General features: G+C 30.6%; 4 protein-coding genes across 5 annotated transcripts in view; all 4 read left to right on the forward strand.

The window, feature by feature from the left end:
* LOC125812109 (RAN GTPase-activating protein 1) overlaps window positions 1–24,319 on the forward strand; it is a 376,170-nt gene that overhangs the window by 15,321 nt on the left and 336,530 nt on the right. The window lies entirely within an intron of this gene.
* On the forward strand, window positions 1,244–2,519 carry LOC125812334 (non-specific lipid transfer protein GPI-anchored 5-like). The gene is made up of 3 exons (XM_049491848.1): window positions 1,244–1,553; window positions 2,232–2,276; window positions 2,398–2,519. Exons 1-3 carry the CDS (start codon window positions 1,244–1,246, stop codon window positions 2,517–2,519), a joined length of 477 nt encoding a protein of 158 aa, XP_049347805.1.
* On the forward strand, window positions 8,513–14,983 carry LOC125812179 (F-box/kelch-repeat protein SKIP30-like). Of its 2 annotated transcripts, XM_049491701.1 has the most exons (4): window positions 8,513–8,665; window positions 11,980–12,082; window positions 12,159–12,199; window positions 13,336–14,983. In XM_049491701.1, exon 4 carries the CDS (start codon window positions 13,405–13,407, stop codon window positions 14,440–14,442), a length of 1,038 nt encoding a protein of 345 aa, XP_049347658.1. In that variant the 5' UTR covers window positions 8,513–8,665; window positions 11,980–12,082; window positions 12,159–12,199; window positions 13,336–13,404; the 3' UTR covers window positions 14,443–14,983. The 2 variants fall into 2 exon arrangements, with proteins under 2 accessions (XP_049347658.1, XP_049347650.1); XM_049491693.1 differs by lacking the exons at window positions 8,513–8,665; window positions 12,159–12,199 and having other exon boundaries at window positions 11,944–12,082.
* On the forward strand, window positions 20,559–21,221 carry LOC125812254 (FCS-Like Zinc finger 8-like). The gene has a single exon (XM_049491776.1). The coding sequence runs from the start codon at window positions 20,574–20,576 to the stop codon at window positions 21,156–21,158; it is 585 nt and encodes a 194-aa protein (XP_049347733.1). The 5' UTR covers window positions 20,559–20,573; the 3' UTR covers window positions 21,159–21,221.

The raw sequence follows: 24,319 nt of genomic DNA on the forward strand, positions 1-24,319 counted from the left end.
ATGACAAGTTCTTATAGTCACACATATGTTATGGTGTATTTCATATTACAAATTTCAAAATTAAACAAATATTATGATATATTTAAGATCATAAAATTCTAAAAGTCCTAATATGTTATTTTTCAAATTCAGTGTCTAATCCGCTTTATTAAAATGAGGGGTACATATATGGTCCAAGAGAAACGTTGGGTTATTTAATTTGCACCGTTTTTGCTTACTACTATAAGATTTCTTGAAAGCATTCATATTTCTTTTTATCCCTTTCTAGTCACTTTCACCATTTTGCTTCTTTGATGTCTCGATCGAATCCAAAACCTCAAGGTGAAGCAGGGGGGGAGCTACAGCCGGCGAAGGTGGTCAGTTGAACACCCTTCACTGAGAAATTAAATCGTGTATATTGATAATATATTCTTTATTATGTGGATATATAAATAAATGAACACTCTTAAATACAATAAAGGTCTTTGGTCTGTCCGGAAAAAGTTTCAACAATTCTCTTGAACTATAAAAAGTTCACTTATTTTAAATTATGAAAAGAGTCCCAACAATTCACTTTTAAAAAATGTTGCACCCACTTGCTAAAATAAAATTCACTCTTTTAAAGTTTGAACACCCTTGACGAAATTTCTGACTCCGCCACTAAGGTGAAGGTATTTACCATTTGACTATTCGAGCACTCCTCTTGTCAAGACATTCTTATTAGTCCTTTCATTCTAAGGGACAAAAAGAGCAATTGGAAGCCCTGAGTAGTAAGCTATGTGCTGTGTGTCCTGAGAAACACCGGACCACAAGAATCTATTGTATGTAACTTTGTCGTATATTTCCGCAAAAGCTTATTTTCAGAGTTTGAACTTGTGACCTCTTGATCACATGAAGATAACTTTATCAGTTACATCAAGGTTGTCCTCCGAAAAAAGAGTAGATATTAATTAAACAATTTAGAAGTCATCCATGAGACGTGGAGACAAAAGAGAGGCCCTTGAACATCACAACACCTTATAACATACCAAAAACCGCTCGAATGCTTATCTTCACTTAATATAAAAATCTCCCAAATTAGATGATCAAATTAATTAATACTAATACAGTTGTCTACTACGTAATTACTATTCATTATCAAGTAGGAAAAGTAGTTAACCCACATTCACAACAAAACCTTAATTTAATTCCCCAAGTAATTTTCCCTATATATATAAATATTGCTTCTCTCGTAACTCATCCATTCCAAAACCATATAACAAAAATGCAAATATCAACAAGTACAATATTTTCAGCACTAGCACTACTTCTTCTTTCCTTGTTACTACATGTGAGTTCTCAAGCAGAAGATTGCCAACAAGTTATCGTTGGTTTAGCACCTTGCTTACAATACATACAAGGAAATGCTACAACTCCATCGTCAGGTTGCTGCACACAGCTTGCTACTATAGTGAAGACGCGACCGCGATGCGTGTGTCATGTTTTTAGTGGTGTTAATGTCAATCAAACACTGGCTATGGCTCTTCCTAAAGCTTGTAATGTTCATATCACTCCCTCTCTTACACTATGTCAAGGTACACCTAAGTTTATCAATTATTTTTTCCATTTTGTAAATGGATGTTATAGTACCCTATGTACTTGTCTTTTCTACAATACAAGTGATTTTAGATGTCTTTTGTGGAACATGAGAGTATAAACTATAACAACCACATATTAATAGAGAAGGTATTGAAAATATCTCTGAACTTGATGCAAATTATTAGTTTCATTTGCGAATTATTGATAGTCTTAATTAAAAACACCCCTCTATTTGACTAACTAAACTTAAATACACCTCTGATCGATATGCATTCTTCTCTCAGAAAGTCACTCAACTTAGAACTTTAACTCAAAATTCACTCAATTATGTACTATTTTCTTAGAAAGTCACTCAACTTTGAATTTTAACTCAAAAGTCATTCAACTATGAATGTTTTACTTACAAAGTCACCCAATCTATTTAGGTGACTTTGTAAGTAAAACATTCAGTGACTTTTGAGTTAAAATTCAAAGTTGAGTGACTTTCTAAGAAAAGAGTACATAATTGAGTGACTTTTGAGTTAAAATTTAAAGTTGAGTGACTTTCTGAGAGAAGAGTACATAGTTGAGTGACCATCTGAGATATTATCGTCATTTATAATGTTCGTTTTCATTTCTAATGATGGTGAATAATCATTGTGTAACATGTTTTAATGTAAATATAAACATTTCAGCTACTTCCCCAGCTGGTTCTCCACTCTCTTCATCCACTCCTTCAGGTACAAATACTAACAAATCTTGATTTTGTAATAAGTACTCCACATTGTTCATCTTCTTTTATGCACTAATTTTATAATGGTCATGAGAAATTATAAACTTGAGGAGTTGACATATATGCAGGAGAGGGATCAAGAACTTCACAAAGTGAGGATTCATCAAGAGGATATTCATTGAAGCTCCCATATTACTCTCTTTTATTTACCATTGTTATAGCCTCTTTCTCACTGTTCAACACCATCTAAACGCTTTTTGTTCAACACCATCTAAACTCAAAAGCGTGTGTGAAAAGTCAGAAGGATCAATAATGTTCTCACTTACCTTTCAATGTGACTCAAACACTCAACCTACTGATTCAATGTACAAACGGTACAAGTATATTACACATGCTTTATGGTTTGATTCTTTGTATCTTTCAAACAATAGAGTCGGGGTTCATGGTTCAGTTTGAATAATATTTTCTAGAAAATCAAATCAATTAAGTCACTTTTTCATCGATTTAATTATTATCTATTTATTAATTTAAAGGTATGACAATAATATACTTTCAAATACATATTAGATTGACTATATTTTAAGATAACACTACCAAATCAATTATATATACTCTAAACAAAGAAGGAAAATTGTATATGTAATCAACTTTCATAAATATGTAATTTCCTCGAAAAAAATCATATGCATTATCTAAGAATTTAGTCATTTTTCAAGGACTATAATAAAACTTTATACAATGATATGGTTTTTTTTTTTTTTTTTTGCAAAATATTAAAGAGTTGTGATTTACTTGGATATCACGTTGGTAATTGAATTAACTGGTGATGAATAACTAAAGAACTACCAACATGGATTGTGGTGTAATGATGGGACTGCTTCAACTTTAACCAGAGGTCTCAGGTTCGAGCCCTGAGTATGGAGAAAATCTTAATAGAAGCGTCAAACTAAAAATAATAATTATTAAAAAACTCAAGATAAGTTATTCTAAAAATTGAATAGATTTTTGAGATTATCAAAATGAAGACTATAAATCAAACAATCTAAGAAGTAAAAGCAAAGACAACAATAACACCTAAACTAAATTCAAAATCCAAAAGATTAATATGATTAAAAAAAATAAGAATAGACCGAAGCACCTTCTTCGTGATTTGCATAGGATAATTTGTAAGTCACAAATTATCCAATAATAAAAGATAGGCCGATGCGCTTGAAAATGAAATTATAACTTGAATTTTGCAAACAAAAATTATACAATTTAAAATGTCAAAGCATAATTTAAATTTGACTCACATTTTATAAACAAATTTTTATTTCAAATTTTATTACCAAACGAAAATGTCAAGCTTATTGCTATAGAAAAAGAGGTGGTTGGCGTAATTCTTAACTTGTGAAACTCACCATACTTTCAGTCATAAAATAGTAAAATACCACTCTAACAAGGAAAATAAAAAGTTCAATCAACATTCCATTTTTTGTTTTATTTTATATTTTTATGTTTACTAATATCTCCGTCCACTTTTAATCATATTACATTTTTCGAAAGTCAATTTGATAACTTTTTAAAGTTAAATTAGATTACATTAATTTGATGTTTTAAATTTAAAAAAAAATAGATATTCAAAAACTATAAGAATAGTACTATAAATTGCAACTTTTTCCATATCAATATAATTAAAAAACACATCATAAAATGTTAGTCAAAATTCTTATAGTTTGATTCTAAAAAGGAAACTGTGACAATTAAAAGTGGACGGAAAAGTATTCTATTTTACCTTTCTCATTAGCTAGGCAGAAGGTCTCGTGTATTTTTAGCTATATCTAGTCTAGTTATAAAAAGTAATACTACTATACCTTAACTCTTAAGCAAACAATTTAACAAAGATTTATTATTAAAGTTATTTCTTTTATATATGTATGATAGATACTGAAATTTGAACGTTTTCATATTTTGAATCTTTTTAGCAAATATTTTGACTTCATCAGTGTTCTAATGTGAATATAACGTGTGTGTGCATAAAACGGATCAAATTATAGCATTATTTATCGTTTTAGAGATCCGATCATTTGACCATGCGAAAGTAATTAACAATTGTTTCCACGTAAAGTTGAAAAACAAAATAATGAGAATTCATAAGTTGGTTGCGTGTTTCTTTAAATGGAAATTGTGTACATGCCAAGAATATTAGATGATTAAATTAAAATAGTATTGCAGAAAATAAAAAACTATACTTCAGATAACAAAAAATAACTTCTCAATTTTTGGATAATTTTATTTATTTATCTTTCTATTAAGGATATTTATGCAGTTTTAATGAAAATATTTTTTGTTTTTTCAAATAAACTTTTTACAGCATAAACGAGAGTGATTTTCCTATAAAGTTCCCAAATTTTCATGAACTGTCTAATCTATATACAGTAAAACCTCTATAAATTAATATAGTGGGACCATGCAATTTTATTATTTCATAGAGATATCTTACTAATTTATGTATCATATTTATTGATTTCATATAAAAAAAAATATTATACATAAAGTACAACGAATACATCAAAATCATTGTATCTTACTAATTTATGTATCATATTTATTGAATTGTCACTATCGTGCAAACAAAAATGCATGGATGACAAGTGTGCTTTTTGATGAATATATTCGTTGGTTTGACCACATAATGCATGGTAGACGAGTTTTGCTTATGGTAGATAATTGTCCAGCCCATAATAGAAATATTGAAGGACTACAAAATGTTGAATTGCTTTTCTTGCCACCCAACATGACATCCAAAATTCAATCTTGTGATGTTGGAATAATAAGAGATTTCAAGATGTATTATCGTAACAAATTTATCATAGGATATTAGAAGGTTGTGAAGTGGGACAAATTAATCCAGCAAAGATTAATGTTTTGGATGCTATCAATTTGCAATCCCTACTCGGATAACAAATGTTCGGCAAGAGACAATAGCAAATTATTTTCGACACTATAAAATTCGTTTGGGGATGCAATCTCAGAGAATTTGAATAAACACACTTGTGAAAACATCATTCATGAACTTAAGGTCATGATTAATGATCTTGGTTACCACAATAGGATGTCAATAACCTGTTGGATTATCCGAGTGAAAGTGATACATGTTCAGAGGTCCAGAGCTTAGAAGAATTGTGGATACCATCGGAAAAAGCAATGTTGATGATGAAGTTGAAGATGATACTATACCTTTGGAACCAGTTACGCGTAAGAAGCACTTATCGCATCTAGAACTCTTTACAATTTTATGGTGCAGTTCGAAAAGACAAAATCGGAGCTCTTGAATGCAATACGAAAAGTTAGAGATGAGCTTCAACTAGATTTAAATTTTAAGAAAAAACAGAACACAATAGACTCATATTTCACTAAATTGTCTTAGATATATTTGTACTTTTAAAGAATTATTAATTTATGATATTAATGGGACCATATATTTATATAGGAGTCTTCTGGAAATATATTATCTTATTATCTTACCGAAATTGGTGATTTTTTCCATTGGCCCAAGTCGGGACCGAAAGAAAATATTACTTTAGAGAGATTATTAAATTTATAGAGATTTTACTGTATATATAAAAGAGAATATGAAAAAGTTGATGTGGCATACTTCTTTGATCAGGTCTAATTATCTTTCTTTTTTTCTGATTTTTGAGAATTTTCTCTTTCTTTTAGGATTTAAAATAATACATTAAATTAATGATGATCTATTTATAATATTCCTTCAGTTAATTATAGTAATTATCGAAAATTGATTGGTTTCTTCTTCATTGATACATAATCGTTATTTTATTTAGACCTCATTATATGATCATCATTTAATTAATTATTAATCAACTTCAAAAAAATTCACCTTTTTATTTGACATTTTATAATATTTTTCTGATTAAAATTAAATATATTCATGGAAGTATAAAAATATTATTTATTGAAACTAAATGCTCAAATTTTAAATTATACATTTTCCAAAACTTTTAGACTTTTCTTACATCTTATGTTCTGTTCTTTCCTGCAGGGAAATTGTAGCAATTGAATTAAAAATAAGAGTTAAATGTTAGTAATAATAATAATGATTGCAATTAAAATAATTAAAAGCTATAAAATGAAAACCAACAAACAACAGTTACTAATAATATGTCATGGTTTTATTTTTATGTAGAAGCAAATAGTATTTTTATAATATATATTTAGATTGCTTTGAATAGTAATATATATTTAGGTTGCTTTGAATAGTATTAATGATTTGATGAGTTTTTTTTTTTTAATAATGTTCAACATGTTTAGGCGATCATTAATGGACAACTAAATTATAGGGGTGAACACCTCATACTTGACATGTCATACTTCAGAAGGTATGTCATAGTAATTTTTTCAATTTCTGAAAAAGCTAAATTTTTAATTAATTAAAATATTTTATTAGCCTTTCTTTCATTATTTTTGTCATTCATTCTAAATATTGAGGATTTGCTCTAGAATTTTATTTACTTATTAATATTTTATTATTATTTTTACATTTTTTCTTATTTCTCTATTATTATTGTAAAATAATAAATATGTCAATTAACCATTCATTAATACTTTATTAATTTAAAACTTGATGGTCTTTATTTACATTACTCCAATAATTTTTTATTATCATAACCCCTAAAATAATTAATAGTCATTATATTATTTCGATATTCATATTGTAGTTCTATAAATAAAGACATGGTACAACATTGTAGAAATGATTACATTATAAGTCTCTCAAGTTATTATATTTTTGATACGTAATTCTTATATTCATGTTTTAGTTTGACTTGAATAGTAAAATGAAGGTTATTGAATGATGATCGGTTTGTGGGAATGAATATTGACAAGAGTTAGGAAAATTGTACATTGATTTCATATTTTTTTTCTTCAATTTTTTAAATAATTAAGATCATAATAATGATGTACATTATTTATTATTTATCGTATGTTCTATCCATAATTTATTTTTGTTTTATATATTATACGATTTTTTTTATTGTGGTAAGTTTATAAATTTTGTTTTAGGTTCAAATAAACAACTTATGACATTGGTTGGAGTCATGGGACTACTAATCAAACGTATCTTTATAAAATCAATTATACATCTAGATGCATATATATAACATACATGTACATATTATAAATATCTCTTCTATTTATATTATATTTTAATAAATTATCGACATTTTATCTTTTTTTTTAACCGCGTAAAATGCAGATAAGTTCACTAGTTATTTATTAACGAAATGAATAATTTGAGGTATTAAGTAAAATTTGATGTGGCAAGCCACAACAATTTTCCGGTGCAAAATGTATAAATTCCTATTTTATTTTTGAGTTAATTAAATTTAGTTAATAATTTTTATGTGAAAAAAGTTGGCTTTCGTTTTAGTCATAAATTTTGGAACAAATTTTAAAAATTTATCTAAATATCAGTTTAGTCATGAAATTTAATCAAAATTTAAAAATATAATTCTCAAGTTCCCCACTTCCATTCACAAAAACTTTGATTTTTTTTTTTTTTTGTTGTCTAAACAAAACTTTAAAATTCAAAAATTACAATTTTAAAAATAACCTACATTTTCAAGTTTCAACTTCATGATCTATGACAGAATGAGAACTTGATATAGTATTCCCTCTCTCCTACATATTTTATGTGATGTAGTTTGATTAGACATGAAATTTAAGAAATATGAGAATAGTTTGCAATGTTTTAAAAATATTCTTAAAATACATAAATTTTTAAATAAAAGAATACACCTAAATAGATAAAAAAAACAACTTGATAATATTATTAAATATTAGTAAAAAATACGTGTTCTTTTTGTCCCATGCTTGGACAAAAAAAATACTAGTTTATATATATACCCTTCAACTATCGTTTAGCGCTGATATATGTAGATCATTTATGTAACAATAGGAATATACGAGAGTTATTTATATAACAATATGAGATATTTATGAGCATTTTCAGAACGAGGAGTATATTAGCTTTAAATAACAAAATTAAAAAATATATCAAATTTCTTTCCCAAAAAAAATAAAATATGCCACGTAAATTGAAAGTATGGAAAGAGTACTAGTTCTTGTACCATGGTTGGACAAGTAGAAATGAAACTATCCTTTGGAGGACAGAATAGAAAACCGAACCAAATGGAATAGAATATGCCTAATCTATTCTTTGTTGTTTTAATTTAATTTGGTAGGGTTACTTTCCAAAAACACTCTCTTCTAAATCACTTGTCAAATTGTTTATGGTAAATCTGGTATTTTGATTATTCCTTCCTCATTTGTAATTACACCAAAAAAGGGGCATCCTGCATATCTTGTTGAAGGCTGCAGGGTTTTCGGGTTAAGGTATTAATGATTATCCATTTTCAATTTCATCTTAATCAGTTGGGATCGGGTTTGCTTTCTACTTAATTCTTGGAATTTGTACAAGAGTTTCAAGATTCCCCAATTCTTGAAACACCCAAGTTTAGCTTTTTACTGTTTTATTATTCTTTTTCAAGATTGCCCATTTTCCCAATTCTTGAAACACCCAACTTTCTGTTTTTGCTGTTTTATACTTCTTTCTGCATGTTAGGGATTTGGGTTATAATTGGGTGATGATGTTTATGTACTTTTTCAGCTGCCATCATTTGATTTGTCTTGTTAAGATTTGGCTGTTTTTGTGTGTTTAGAGTGTTTCTGTTTAGCTTTTCTGCTTTTTATTATGATAGTTCATACTTGTTTATGATGGAGGAATCAATTTGATCTTCAGTTCTTTGTTGTTAATCTATAGATATAACCGTGTATGAAATCTTTTGCATCTTAGTGTCTTTTTAGTATACTTTAATAAAATCACTCTTTTGAAAAATGTAGTTTATAAAAGATGTTTAACTGAATTGGTGAAAGAATTGGATTTTGATTTCCACTTCGAAATGAACAAACACATCTATAGTCATAGCAACTTAACAATGTAGACACTTGGAAGACTTTTCTCATCATGGTATGAGATTTATGTTCAATTACTATATTCGCACAACAAGTATGGGGCTATATAGTACTACTCTACCATTGCGGCTAAAGAACTTAGCTGCAGGTCTCAAGACAACATCAACAACTATGCCTCAATTCTAAACTAGTTAAGGTTGGCTAAATGATCTTTGTCATTTCGTTTGGGCTTATTTTCATTTAAGTGCTCAAATTTTTAGTGAGACAAATGCAACTAGTGTTTATCCAAATCTCACAATTATTTGTATGCCAACATTCAAAACCTTAACCAAAGTAAAAGGGCACAACACTGAACATAATGTAAGTGTACAATGACAGCCTATTAGTGGGTATTGGCATAATAGATTCTTGTTTTTTTTTTGTGTGTGTGTGTTCTTCTTACTAACTTCGTATGAATTTATATGTCATACTTCCCTTTTTATTTTGTTTAAAAAAATGCCACTTTTCTATATATTTTAAGCTTTATTTTTAACATCTCATTTTACCTTAATGACAATGACACTCCCTTTTAAGAATGACTTGAAATGCTTAAGATTACAAAATTCGAAAGATATTTTTGGTATGTTATATACACCTTTACTTTATGACCGCAAGATTCAAAAGTTTTTTTTATGTCTTAAACTTCGTATTCAATGTCACCATTCTCAAGAAAATGTAGACTTCGTACCTAGTCAAACAATCAAACTAAGAAATATAAAATGAAATGGAGGAGGTATGAAATATTGTCAATTTTTTAGATTACTTCTCTTCATGTGGTTTTACATCCACCTCGCCCTTTTGACACATTCAGTTAGCATAGTGGCACCTATAAATAGGTGCGTTTGGAAGTCTATAACATGACCAAATCATTTCAAGCGACCTCCTCTCAATTTATCCTTTTATTTGTGCTACTTGCACATTCTAACGGATGTAATCGATTATCATCTTGTACAGTCACATCCACCTCACCACTCACATTTCTCCAATTATCATTCTTTTGCTATCTTTACATTGCCTATCAACCTACCTGCAGCCCCCCTCTGTTTCATTAGGATTGACGATAAGAACCTCACATAAGTGAAATTTATGAGTAGGGTCTCAATAAATGAGCTAAATTAAGATCAAGCTTGTTATTGTTCTTTAATATTAATATCTTCTGTTTTATAACCGGGAATCTTATTTTAGTTTTTGCTTGCAAGCTAAGTTGATTTTCCAATCTGCTTGGCTTTGAGATGCTGATGTTTGTGCAATATAAATTGCATAATCCTGAAAGTGACTGTGGAAAGAAACAGCTCGTACTGCCTATATCATCAGTAGCGCAAGCCATTTATTAACCTTCTGTCCTTTTACCTCCTAGTTGTAATTTAAACTACTGTTAGTGTCTACTCTGGATTTCATTGGCACTTTTATCCGTAGCGAGATTTCTTGCTTTTAGGCAGTCAAGCATCAAATCCTTTTGTTTTCTGGTCAGTTCTTAAGTATTCTCTAACCAATCGCTGAAGCTTGATTCACAGAAAGAATTTGTTTCACTGTACCTCCAGATTTCCCCATATGCTTGTGATAATTGTTTCCTTTTGTGCTTATTCCTCAAGGTTACCATCACCAATCATTTTCTTACTTTGCTTTCTTTGTGGATTTAAAATGAGCTCTTACCATTCGTTTTGTCTGTTTTCTTTTATTTGGCCTTCCACTTTCTGCTGTGCTCTATTTGCTTTATCTGTAACTACCCTTTTCCCTCTTCCAATCAGAACAAACATTAAGTCCCAAAATGGTAAGGTTGAGGATTTTTGTTGTCATAAGATAAAATTTGAATTATCAATCACTACTTTTAATATTGTATATAACATGACTTTTGACCTGAGTATCTCACACTTAATTTCCGTGGAACTATTTAACGCCTAAATCTCTCTCATTTAAATTTTCCGTGGTTTAGGGAGGTAAAGGTCTACTGTAATACTCTTTAGCCACTTATAATGCTCTTTTATTAGTAGAAATGGATAAATTCCCTCAATGCTTCTTTGGTACCTTGTTTTATATTAGGGTTGGGGCAAATGCTGCTTGTAATAATGTAGAGAGAATTCTTTTTGTTTTATTACTGTAGTGTTTAGCCCAAGCTTGCACGCACCACGACTAATTCACAAGTTTTGTGCTACCTCCCACCAATATAAGTATAAGTTAACTCTGCACCAAGGGTTAGAAAGGAAGAATCCACCTACTGTCACCACTACCGAAATCCCTGCTTTCCAAGGCTATTACACTGACGACTCAGCTGTTAGGTCAGCCATTGGGGGCTGTAACATTGGGACAGACTTGGTTCCACCATTATAAGAACCAAAAAACTGGTGTTGTTTTTATACTTAAGTTAATTTTATTTTCCATGTCTTGGTGATCTCTTTCTTTCTTGCTGTCAGTTTCTCTGTCTTACATTTCTCCACTAGCAGGGGTAATCTCTAAGTAGATAGGTGTACTATTGAAAAATAAAATCCTTCCGTCCAATTCTTTGGCCAACATTCCAATCTGGTCTGTCCCAAATGGGTGAATTCTTTCTTTGAAGGGAAAGCAATCAAGTCAAATACAACTACAATTTTATGTCATTTCAGCTTTAATAGGACATCTTTATACTTCTTTCACATCCTCCTACACTTAATATCTTCATTGTATGTTTGTTTGCTTAATCTCCCCAAATGATAATCCAGGTTGGTGAATTTCGTGGAGGATTAATTTGCATGGTACTGCACTTCCTGTATACAAAGAAGTGAAATCAAATAGAAGCAAGAGGGAGAGTGTTCACATCTGTAGGTGATGTCACGGCCTGAGTTAATTGCTGGATTTTCTTTCTAGTTTCTGCTTAACATTTTTATTTCGATTTATTCAGAAAGTAGCTGAGAAGATATCACAGGGCACCGTTTTGCCCAGGTACTTAACTACAGTGATTGGTAACATTCTAGCTGCTTTCAAACTGAACATATTGACGAAAGTCAAATGGAATAAATTATTACTTTAGGATTGTGGTTGCCATATTGTTCCACTTCAACTGTTCTCCCCCTTTTTCTATGGTTGTTCCCTAGTTTTGCTTGAACCTTCCTGCCTCTTTCACCCTTTTCTAAGGAACTACTAGTGCTATCTCCACCCTGGATGAGATACAGCAAGAGTTTGTAGATTTACATGATATCTCTAGGTTCCACATCATTTTGAGAGATCAGGTTGGCACAGGATATGTTTATCTAGCTGCTTGTAAGTTTCTCTAAAATACAGTTGTATGCTTTTGTAGGATGGGGATCTTTATGGCACAGTAAATATTTTATGCATTGAGAAATGTAGCTACTTTGTGTAGGACTATATTGTTTGGACAAAATCAGGAGAATTAGTTAAGACACATCAAGTACTTGATACAGTACCTTCTTAAGTTCTCTGCTCGCAAGATTCTTCTCTTTGAAAATGTTGTGGAGGTCATTGATATAGAACATATAATATTTGCCTTGTAGAAAAACTGTTAATATCCCTGGTGATAGGGATCTTATGAGGCGTATTGAAATTGTAGGGGGAAATCTTCTAGTTATCCTGTTGGGTGGTCTTTTAATTCAACTTTTCCAAATGAAATAGAAAGATTGTTGCGTCATTTCCATGTATTAGCACTTCCAATAAGCTTATAGTGTTTGATGAGGATATCAAAAAATTGGATCACTAATGGAAGGGACATAAGTTCATTTGATAAACATGTTAGTTCTTGCTACAGAAGGTCCTTTTTTTTTTTTTGAGAAGGTAACAATTAAAAGGTCCTTTTTTTCTCTCCTTTCTATTGTCTGGAGAGAGGTGACCTTTTGTCTTTTTTCTACATGTCCATTATGCATGAAGATTGGGATGTAAGGGCATTTAGAATGCAGACAGAGCTCTGATCATGGGATCAGTGGACTAAGATATTTGGCATTTCGCATATTCAATACAAAGAAGTTGAAATCATCCTGTTATATGCTGCTCATTATTCTAGCAGATATATGGGTTAGTTATGATGTCTGCTCTGGATCTCTACATTAATTTGTCAAGTTTTTCAGGTTGACTTTCAAACAACAAGATTTATCAGTCAGTTCAGTATTATTGGGGTAGATGCAAGCTTGATAGTAATGTCTGTACTCATTGAAGGGCTTCCTGATGCTGTTGCTCTCAGGTGTCTTGCACGGGTTCCATTTTATCTTCATCCCAAGTTAGAACTTGTTTCCCATTCCTGGCAAGCTGCTATTCGAAGTGGTGAACTATTTAAGGCAAGACGGGAGGTCAATTCATCTGAAGAATTTTTATGTGTCTGCGCCTTTGATCCTGATAATTTATGGCAGCTTTATGATCCTATGCGTGATCTTTGGATTACTCTCCCTGTTCTTCCGTCAAACATCAGACATCTTGCACACTTCGGTGTGGTATCTACTGCAGGAAAACTCTTTGTTCTTGGTGGTGGTAGTGATGGTGTGGATCCATTGACTGGTGACCAAGATGGAAGTTTTGCCACGGATGAGGTCTGGTCATATGACCCAGTAACCCGAGAATGGAGTCTGTGTGCGTCTATGATTGTGCCTCGAGCCATGTTCTCTTGTTGTGTGTTTGATGGGAAGATAGTTGTTGCCGGGGGTTTCACTAACTGCAGAAAATCAATATGTAAAGCAGAAATCTATGATCCCGAGAAGAATGTTTGGGATCCGATCCCTGATCTTCATCACACACACAACTCTGCCTGCTCAGGAGTGGTTATTGGTGGTAAAGTTCATGTATTGCACAAAGGTTTATCAACTGTTCAGGTTTTGGAAAATGTGAAGCAGGGTTGGACTGTGCATGAGTACGGTTGGCTCCAAGGTCCCATGGCTGTTGTTAGGGGAGAGCTTTATGTATTGAGTCATTGGCTCATATACAGGCAGGAAAGAGAAACAAGAAAGATGGTAGTTTCAGCATCCGAGTTCCGTAGAAGAATTGGGTTTGCAATGATAGGTCTGGGAGATGATATCTATATTGTTGGAGGGGTTATTGGACCCGAGCGCTGGAATTGGGACATTAAATTGCTGTCTGATGTTGATGTCCTGACACTCGGAAATGAGAGGCAAGTGTGGCGTCAAGTTGCTCCAATGACAAGGTGTAGAGGAACGGTCCTTGGCTGCACGCTAATGAGAATATAGGTCTTGTATAACAGATCGAATTCCATTGCAGTTTTCGTTGGATAACTACTTCAAAAAGGGTTAAGTTGTTCCTGCAGGGTGCAAGGGATGACATGTTCAGCTTCCTTGCATAGTATATATAACCCTTTTTTCTCAATGCTGCTGGTTTTTTTTAGTAAACCTCTGTCCATACCTTGAATGTTGGCGATTTTAACATGAAAAATACGCGTATTTGCATCAAGGAGGTATCTTTTCTCAGAGTTTTTGTTATCTTCTTGTGTTGTCTGTATGGAAGATAAATTAGTTTGTTGTTGCCCCTGCTTGATTCTTTTCTATTAGCAGTGGCCATGTTTGTCTATTGTCAAGTTGTCAACAAAGTGAACCTAAATCTTTTTGGTCTTTTTCTTTTAGTCAAATCAAGAAATATCCATGTCTTAGGATAAACCAAATCATAGTTTTAGCTAGCCACAAGATGGGCATTTGAGATTCTAAAGCCATGTTATATATAGTAATTCTCATTGTACTTGGTTAATCTACCAAGCACTATTCAAGATTCCATGGAAATGAAATGGATTAGTTTGCAAGTGAATTGCTTTGACATCTAACCATGAATAGGTAAATTGGGACTCTGTGTTACATGATGGTATGTAGAGAAGAAACTATAAATCTCTTGGCTTGCCTTTTTCAATTGACCCGGCGCCTCTTCATTTCTCTTTTATCTCCATTTTCCCTAAGTTCCTACCTTCACACAATTATCGAACCAAAATAAGTTAGGGCCAGCTTGATCAAATTCTCTTAATAAAATAAAGAAACATTAAAAATTTAATACAACATTTTTAAACATGCAATTAGTCCTCTTCAATTCAAACATTATTTACTTGAATATTAGTAGTAACAAGCACATTACCACTCATTGATAATTCTAGGAAAAAGCACAATCCGAAATCATTTTGATCTAAACAAAATTTGATAAATGGATTGTGATTTGTGATGTAAAGACAAAAAATAGTCTATTTTCTGAGCTCTGTGTTAAAACAAAAACTCAGCGCCTGTCCTTCACGTGAAGTCCTCGTGCTCAAACAGTGCACCTTTAGGCGTCACAGTCTTATTTATCCCGAAAAAAAAAAATATTAAAATTTGATTAAATTAATTTAATTTTTTTAAATGAAAAAATAAAAAATACTTAATTGTTTAGAAAGAGAGTGTATTATCCTTTTAGAAAGTGAGTGTTTTATTTCAAGGGAATATGTAATTTTTTGAAGTAATATATATTTAATTTTCATCGATAGATTTTAGAGGGGGGAGAGGTGAGGGGGCTCAGAGAGAAGAGAAGTGAATTATATTTGTTTATGGATAATTGTATATATTATATATATATAACTAGTATGTATATGTATCAGGAAATACAATTATATCAATATAATATTGTATCAAGTTTAAGTGTATTAACGTAATGCAATTTATATAAAAAAAATACAATTATATCAATATTGTATTTTGTAATAAATTGCATTTGTATGCATATGTTGTCATGTGTATTTGTATTGTTGTCTTGTGTGTTTGTATTTTGTATTATTGATTGTTGTCATATGTATTTATTTGTTGTCATGTGTATTTGTATTTTGTATCGCTTAAAAGAATCTGTATAATTGACAATTGTTATTTGTATTTGTATCATTGATGTTAACATTTGTATTTGTATCATTAGTTGTTACTATTTGTATTAAGGGAGAAAAGAGGACGCGAAGTGAGAGGGCAGAGAAAGGCTAGCGAGAGAGGAGAGATATAAACGAGAGAGGGCAGAAAGAGGAGAAATGTGTGTGTGAGAGAGAGAAAGAAGAGAGAAAATTGTTATAAATCCCTAACTATAGTTGTGAATTGTAATTCTTTTCAACTATAATCATGTATAATACTTGTCTTACTTTCTACTCTCTCCGACTCTTCGTCCACTTTTATTTGTCATGTTGCGCTTTTTTAACGTCAATTTGACTAATTTTCAAAGTTAAGTTAGATTATATTAATTTGATATTTTAATCGAAAAATTTAGATATTCAAAAACTATACGAAAAGTACTATAAATTGCAATTTTTTGTATTTCAATATGATGGAAAAATATATCGTAAAATATTAGTCAAAATTCTTATAGTTTTACTCTAAAAAAAGGAAACTATGACAATTAAAAGTGGACGGAGGAGTAATTTTTCCATTATTTAACTAGCAAAACTTGGTGTCTAACTTTTTGCCTTAATTAAGTAACATAGTTAATAAGTAAAATACATATATTTGTTCTTGATTAGTGTGGTGGTGATTATGGTTAAAATGAAGTTTGTGTACTTAAGATATTTATGAGTTAGCAATGCATGACCTATCCTTCTCAGAAGACAAAAAAGGAACCAGGCATCATAATTACAAATAAAAGAAATTAATGGTTGGATAATAATGTGAATCCCCACATTGATTAGTAAGTGACATGAATATAATGGTTGAATAGTGTTGTGAACCCTCAAGTTGTTTGTTAAGTGACATAAACAATGTGGAACCCTCCTTCCTTGTTTTGTTTGATGGTTTTGAGTTTTGACCCATTTTTGCTCCTAAAATGACTTCTCTTTTCTTGAAAGAGACTTTTGCATAATTGATTGCTTCCCTCCCATGGATAAAATGCCCTAACCTTTATTAATTTGGCAAGTGGCATAAACCATATGTATTAAAATGTGTATTACAAATTATGAATTTTTATATATTAGTAATATAGAGAATTTTTAACGCATGCATTAGATTAATTAATAATGGCATAACTATATATATATATATATATGCCATTAAATGCTACTACCTCCATTCACTTTTAATTGTTATATTTTCCTTTTGTTAGAGTCAAACTATAAGAACTTTGACTAATATTTTACGATATATTTTTTCATCATATTGATATGCGAAAAATTGCAATTTATAGTTCTTTTCGTATAGTTTTTGAACATCTAATTTTTTTGTTTAAAATATCAAATTAATGTAATCTAATTTAATTTTAAAAATTAGTCAAATTGACTTTCGAAAAGCACAACATGACAAATAAAAATGGATAAAGAGAGTAATTAAACAAGCCCCATATTAAATATTTTAAGTTTAAGGTCGATCATTTGTGTACTTAAACCCAAACTGAAATAGTTGCACCGGTCACTTTTTTCTTGAGGAGAAATAACTCATCATCATGTGGACCTAATGAAATAATGTGGGAACAAAATGATGTATGCAGTGGGCTCTAGTCTCCACACCTTCGCAAAATTAGAAGGAAAAATTATATAAATTAGACGTACTTCATTATTATCTATACTTTTAAAAAAATATTTATCTTACCATTAATTAAGAATTATCTTATTATATATTGAGAAAAATACATTTAGATACTATTATTTTTACTATCAAACACACTAAAATAGGAAGAGAGGCGAGCGAGAGTCGTTTATGTATTTCAAATACATGCGAATCACATCAGATAAATGCATCCGGTGTGATTCGCATGTATCTGGGATACCATATATAGAAAAGTGACAGGAGAGATTTGTTCGTATATCACAAATATGTGCGAAACCATTTGAATTTTTTAGATTTTTCCTTTCATCCTTAATTTTTGGTTATTAACTTAGGATAATTTTATTAGAAAAAAAGGCTATACATATTGATGTTACACTTTAATTATCAACCTAATCTTCTGTACATGTTTTTTTTTTCTTCTTCTTCTTTGCAATGGAGCTGGTTAATTAATTTTATTTTAAGTTGTTTGATTTCTTATTTTTCTCCTCTAGTTTCGGTCTTTTTAGAAGCAAGGGAATTCATTTATGAATTGAATTGTAAATGTACATTAAACAACTTTTATTTGTAGTACGAGGGGCTAAGTTGAGTATTGGTTGTTATTTTCCTCAAGAACATTATTGGTTTGATCTTTAAATTTTAAAAAATCGGAAGAAAAAAAATCACCAAAGCAAAACATTTAACATCACACCGGAGTCATTCTGATACCATTTGTAACGGTCCAGCCCGCTAGTAATATTGTCCGTTTATATTTAGGTCTACATGACTTTAAAACGCATCGCTAGTAAGTAAAGTCTGCTTATTTATATACCCAATATTTCTCCTGTATTTTATCGATATGAGACTTCTTATCTTAAGCTAGGTTGTCACAATAAATTTCTCTAATGAAATCTCCTTGAATAAAGAAATGAAAAATCTAATTAAAGTATGAACTGTTTTGTTCAACCATTTAAAACCATACATAAAATCAACATAATTAAATATATTTAAGAGCATTCAAGTATCTTCACACGTAATTTCTACTAATAATAATAACGGACGTTTTCTTGTGAGTGACTCCCAATATATTCGCCTCCAAAGTGCGTGCACTCAAGTGATGTTGAACGAAGTGTGAAGGATTAACAATTCAATTGTGGGGTCTGACCAAGACCAAAAATACATTTGCATTATCATCATTTTAATTTTTGGAGAAAATGGTCAGAACTATCTCTGTATTATTTGAAATATATAAAGTCTTAATCATTTGATAATAAATAGCCGATAAGTTTGAAATATTTTAATTTAACTTTATAAATAAATAGTAACAAAATTCCTGCGTTATGAAATGGTTGATGTGTTTGTGCAATTAGACATATTTTACTATCATATATACTATTTTTTTGTCTCATTTTATGTGACAATTTTTGCATTTTAAAATTCAAACAAATCTATTTTTGATAGTAAGTTTTTTATAGATCTTTTAAACATTTTAGATTATCAATTATTGTAATATATAATTATTATTTTTACATAGTTTACAAATATATAAATTTCATTTTAAAAAATTGAAAATTTCATGTGCAAATTTTCGGTCAAACTTAAACTGTTTGAGTCTCGAAAAACGAAAGTGTCACATAAAATGAGACAGAGGGAGTATTATTATTATTTATACTTTCAAAATAATATGTATCTTATCACTAATTAAGAGTTTTCTATTACATATCGAGGAAGATACATCTAGATATATGCATTTTAACAACCATATACATTAAAATAGGGAGAGAAGCAAGCGAGATGGGAGGGAGAAGAGTGAATTAGTCATGTAGATATATGTGAATCACACTAGGTACACACTAAATACATGTATATGTATGTATTTTGTGTAATTCACATGTATCTGGTATCGTAAAGGAGAATTGTTATGTATCACAAATATATGTGAATCCACTTGAATACAGAGTATCTTAAACAAATTACACTTAATTTTGACCTTATATATCCCAAGATACATGTATCTGAACATATTTGAACACCCAAAATCTAATAAAATTCTTGATATTGCAAACTAGAATGTATCTAAGTGATCAACTCCTAAATTAATGAAATTTAGGTAAGTTTTCCTAAATAAAAATATATTAATAATTCACTTTTATTAAAGAGGAGGAACAATGAATACAACGTGAACAAGAAGTTAGGAATTCTGTTTTTGAGAAAGCTATTTTGAGAATTAGAAAAAATTATTAATTATTATTTTATTTATTTCAATTTATTTATCCTTTTTTTCCTAATTTGCTTTAAAATGATTATACTTTTTTTATAATTTTTTAGTTTCAAATTTTCGATCATAAAATTTAAAACTAAGAGATTCAATAAGTTTCTTTAATTTAATTTGATGTCACTTTGCTTTCGTTTCAATTTCAATGAGGAGTGAAGGACAAAACGTAGATGACCATTAAAATTCTAAGGGGTTGTTTGGCAAGGAAAAAGTTACCCAGATTAATTATTTTTCAATAAATTATTTCATTAGTATAAATAGCAAAATAAATAATTTTAGAACTATCTAATTACTCCTATCAAATACAGAACAAAATAATCCTACATTTTATTTTTACGATGATTATACCTTATATCTAGCTCCGAACTATTCGTAAAGATGCGTAAAAGAGCTTCTTCACTTCTTTCTTAAAAATGGCAAATAGATGAAGTCCCTACTCTATATCCTACTTCAAATTAATCATTGAACTCTCATCTCTTTTTTTTTCACTTTTTATTAGCACTTTCACCATATGATAATCTTTAGCTTATTCATCTTCTACTATTAAACTCCTCTTCTTTCTGAGAAAAAAAATTGTTATATATACCAAATGTTAATGGTGATGCTGAGGAACCATTCAAGAAGAGCAGTGAGCAGCAAACAGAGTCCCATGGCAGCTGACAACAAGTCCTTTTCTTCTCCAAGATTCTTCAATGGTTTTTTAACCAGAAGCTTATCTGATGTTCTTGTTGACTCTGAAATTAGCCCAAACTCCATTCTTGATAGCAAACAAATCTTCAATCTTGGCAACCCTTTTGGATATGACAGAAACTCATCATATGCAAATTATGAAGACAAAAAGAGTTCATCAACTTTAGAAGGTATTAAACTAATTGCTCTGCTAGACCCTATTGAGAATGAAGAGAATATTAACAGTACTAGCAAAATGGTTGTGTTTGGAACAGAGCTTAAAGATTTTGGTATCAAGACTAAGGATTCTCATGTGTTGGCATTTGGGAATGTTAAAGAAGATAAAGATTCATCAAAGGGTGGATTGAGTTTGAGGGAAATGGAGAGTTTAGAGGACTATACATGTGTGATTACTCATGGTCCTAATCCCAAAAAAACTCATATATTTGATAATTGTGTTGTTGAAAGTTGCTCTGTTTTGGGGAAGTTGTCTGATTGTTCATGATAATCAAGATTTGTCACTCATGTGAAGCTGATGTCTAAGAGCCCATAACAAATGGTACATGTAGTTGGTCATTTGGTTGTGTATAATTTATCTAAGGTTTATAAAATTTTATAATTTGAAAAGTTTTATGAAGGCAGTTAAGGATGTACTTAGTTTTTTTTTTGTTAAGATTGGATTGGTGTGAAGTGTATGGCTTTATCTTGTCTATGCTTTACTAGTTTACATAGGACAAAAGATCGAAAAGAATGCATTGGATGGATGTCCGAGCTTTGAGAAGGAAGAAGGCCATGGGAAGATATTATCTGTGATCCATGGATCTCCGATCAAAAAATTGTATCTAAGTTCCGTGGTTAATCTGCTCTCTTTGGACTTTTACATTTTCTAAATTATAGGTTTATATATTTGTAATTTTAATAGATTTATATACACTATTTTAGGGTTTGTGTGAAAAATACTAGATTCATTTGTGTCACAACTCTATGTCTGCCTCTCATTTGATTGTTGTTTTTATTATAGTAGCACTCTAAATTATTATTTTGTTTCAATTCGTTTGTGTTACTTTTCTTTTTAATTTATTTTCAAAAGAATATTTTTGAATAATTTCTTAATTCCAACTTTTTATATAGCATATTTAAAATCATAAGAATAAAAGAACATTTTAATACATTTTATATATTTTTAATTTAAGATCACAAAATTTTAAATATTTCTTTATTTTTAAAAATTTTGTATCAAATTAAAATCAAATAAATAAATTAAAAGGGAGAAAGTAAAAAAAATGTAATGATCAAGTTAAAGAGAAATTTCCTTTAATTTGAAAGATGATTTTTGGACTAGTGAGACTTTTCCATATTTATTTTTAACTCGAGGAGATAGAACTTTGGCATCTTATCTAAAATATTGATTATAGTCGTGAACGAATTGAAATGGTGACTCTCTATTATTTTGTTTTATTAATTACTCCTGGCTTCTTGTTATAAGAAAAGGACTAGGCAATCCTAAACATTTTTCTAAAAGGAAAGACTATTTATGATAAGAAAATCAGGATAAACAATACCCAATAATTGATTAGTGAAAAAATATCGAATAAGGAACAAGGACTTACTTATGGTGTTTGTTGAACTTAAAAAGGCCTACGATAAAGTCCAGAGGAAAGTTCTCTAGAGATGTTTAAAGGCTAAAAATGTATAGGTGGCTTACATTAGGGACGATAAAAAATATGTATTATAAAGATAAACATGGGTTACAATGGTGTGAGGAGACTCAGACTACTTTTCAGTGGTTGCACCAGGGATCAGCTCTTAGCATGCTCTTATTTGTCTTGGTGATGAATGAATTGATACGGTCCATTCAAGATAAGGTGCCTTGATGTATGTTATTTGAGGATAGCTTAGTATTGATTAATGAGACACGCAACAAAGCTAATGCTAGGTTGGAGGTGTGGAAAATTCTGAAATCTCAAGAGTTCGGATTAAGCAGGACCAAAACAAAGTATTTAGGGTGCAAATTCAGCGATTAGATGCATGAGGAAGGCATATAAGTGAGGCTTGACACAAGATATATTCCTACGAGAGATAGTTTCAAGTAACTTGGATCTATAATCAAGGAAAGTGGGGATATCAATGATGATAAATCACACATCGTATTGATGTGGCGTGAATGAAGTGGAGACTTGAATTCGGAGTCTTGTGTGATAAAAATTTACCACCAAAACTTAAAAGGTAAGTTCTATACAGTGGTAGTTAGACCGACTTTGTTGTATGTGGCGGAGTGTTGGTCAGTAAAGAACTCTCATGTTCAGAAGATGCATGTTGCAGAGGACATGACCTAAGATAGGAACGTGTGAAAGGCGTGTACTAGGGTAGAAAGTCAGTAAATAGTGGAGTGTTGTCTTGCTTTTCTAGGGTTAGGCTTGTTGGTGTTTGTTGTTGTACTAGCCGTATTATTATTGTATTTCTTTCTTTTGATATCTATCATTATCTATTGTTTATTGAGTTTCGACTATTGCACTATTTTATTCCTCTTATTCCTTTCTTATAGGCTTGCACTACTTTCTTTTTTAGTTGCTATGATTTTTTCACTATTTTCTTCCTCTTTGAACTTTGACAAAATTTCTAAATTGAGCACTGCTTAGAACATTTCAATACTATTCTTCATATATTCATTATTATTAGTGATTATTACTTTCATCAAGTCACGCATCTTTTTTTTTTTTACTTAGATAAACTATAAAAAGAAAATTATCCAATAAACCTGGTCAACAATGATATTGAAGATTTTGGATAAGGTAGAAAAGAATACATGATATCTACTCTCCTATTAAAGGAAAAAAATAGTTAGGTGATAGATGATGTATGACAATATCTTTTTGGATTTTTCATCTTTTTGACGTGTCCATTGATCATTAGGAATAATTGTTCTAATCCATTTCTCTCGCATCAAATCATGCTGCTTCTTTTAACCCAAAAAACAAAATTTTAATTAATTAATTAACGTCATTTCAGATGTCAATTCACAGAAAAAGATCCCGACCAGGTTTTAATTTAAATAAAAATTAATTAAAATATTTAAAGAAACTAATAAAATATAAATACTTGATAAAAAATTAAAATAATATGGTTGCTAGTGATTGTGGTAATGGTAATAGTTATTCTTAGTGGCTAGTAATGATGATGATTATTGTAACGACGGAGGTGCTTAGCGTCGTGGTGACTGTCATAATAATGGTGATTGGTAGGGAATGTCGTAGTTATAATGGTGAAGTTGATTGGTGTTGGTAGTTGATAGTGTTGATGGGTATGGCTGAAAAATGTGTGGTGGTTAATGTGTTTATGGTAGTTGGCGGCAGTACTAGTTATTATGCGGGGGTGATTGATAGTAGAGATTAGCCATACTAATGGTAGTGGCGGTGGCAGTGGCAGTGGTGGTGATCGAAGAATGTGTGGTACTAGTTGGCAGCGGTGCTAGATATGATGACGGAGTTTGTTCAAGTAGAGATTGACAGTAGTAGTGGTAGTGGTTGACAGTGGTGGTAGAGGTGACGACAGCTAACTATGGATATAATTGTAATGAATGATAAAAAATATGCAGTAGCAGCTGACAGTAGTAGTTAGCAACAGCGGTGATTATGATGATAGAGGTGGTTAGTGATAGACGACAAT

This window comes from Solanum verrucosum, unplaced genomic scaffold (assembly GCF_900185275.1).
Source record: "Solanum verrucosum unplaced genomic scaffold, falcon-dt-bn FXZP01000235.1, whole genome shotgun sequence".
Classification (NCBI taxonomy): Eukaryota; Viridiplantae; Streptophyta; class Magnoliopsida; order Solanales; family Solanaceae; genus Solanum; species Solanum verrucosum.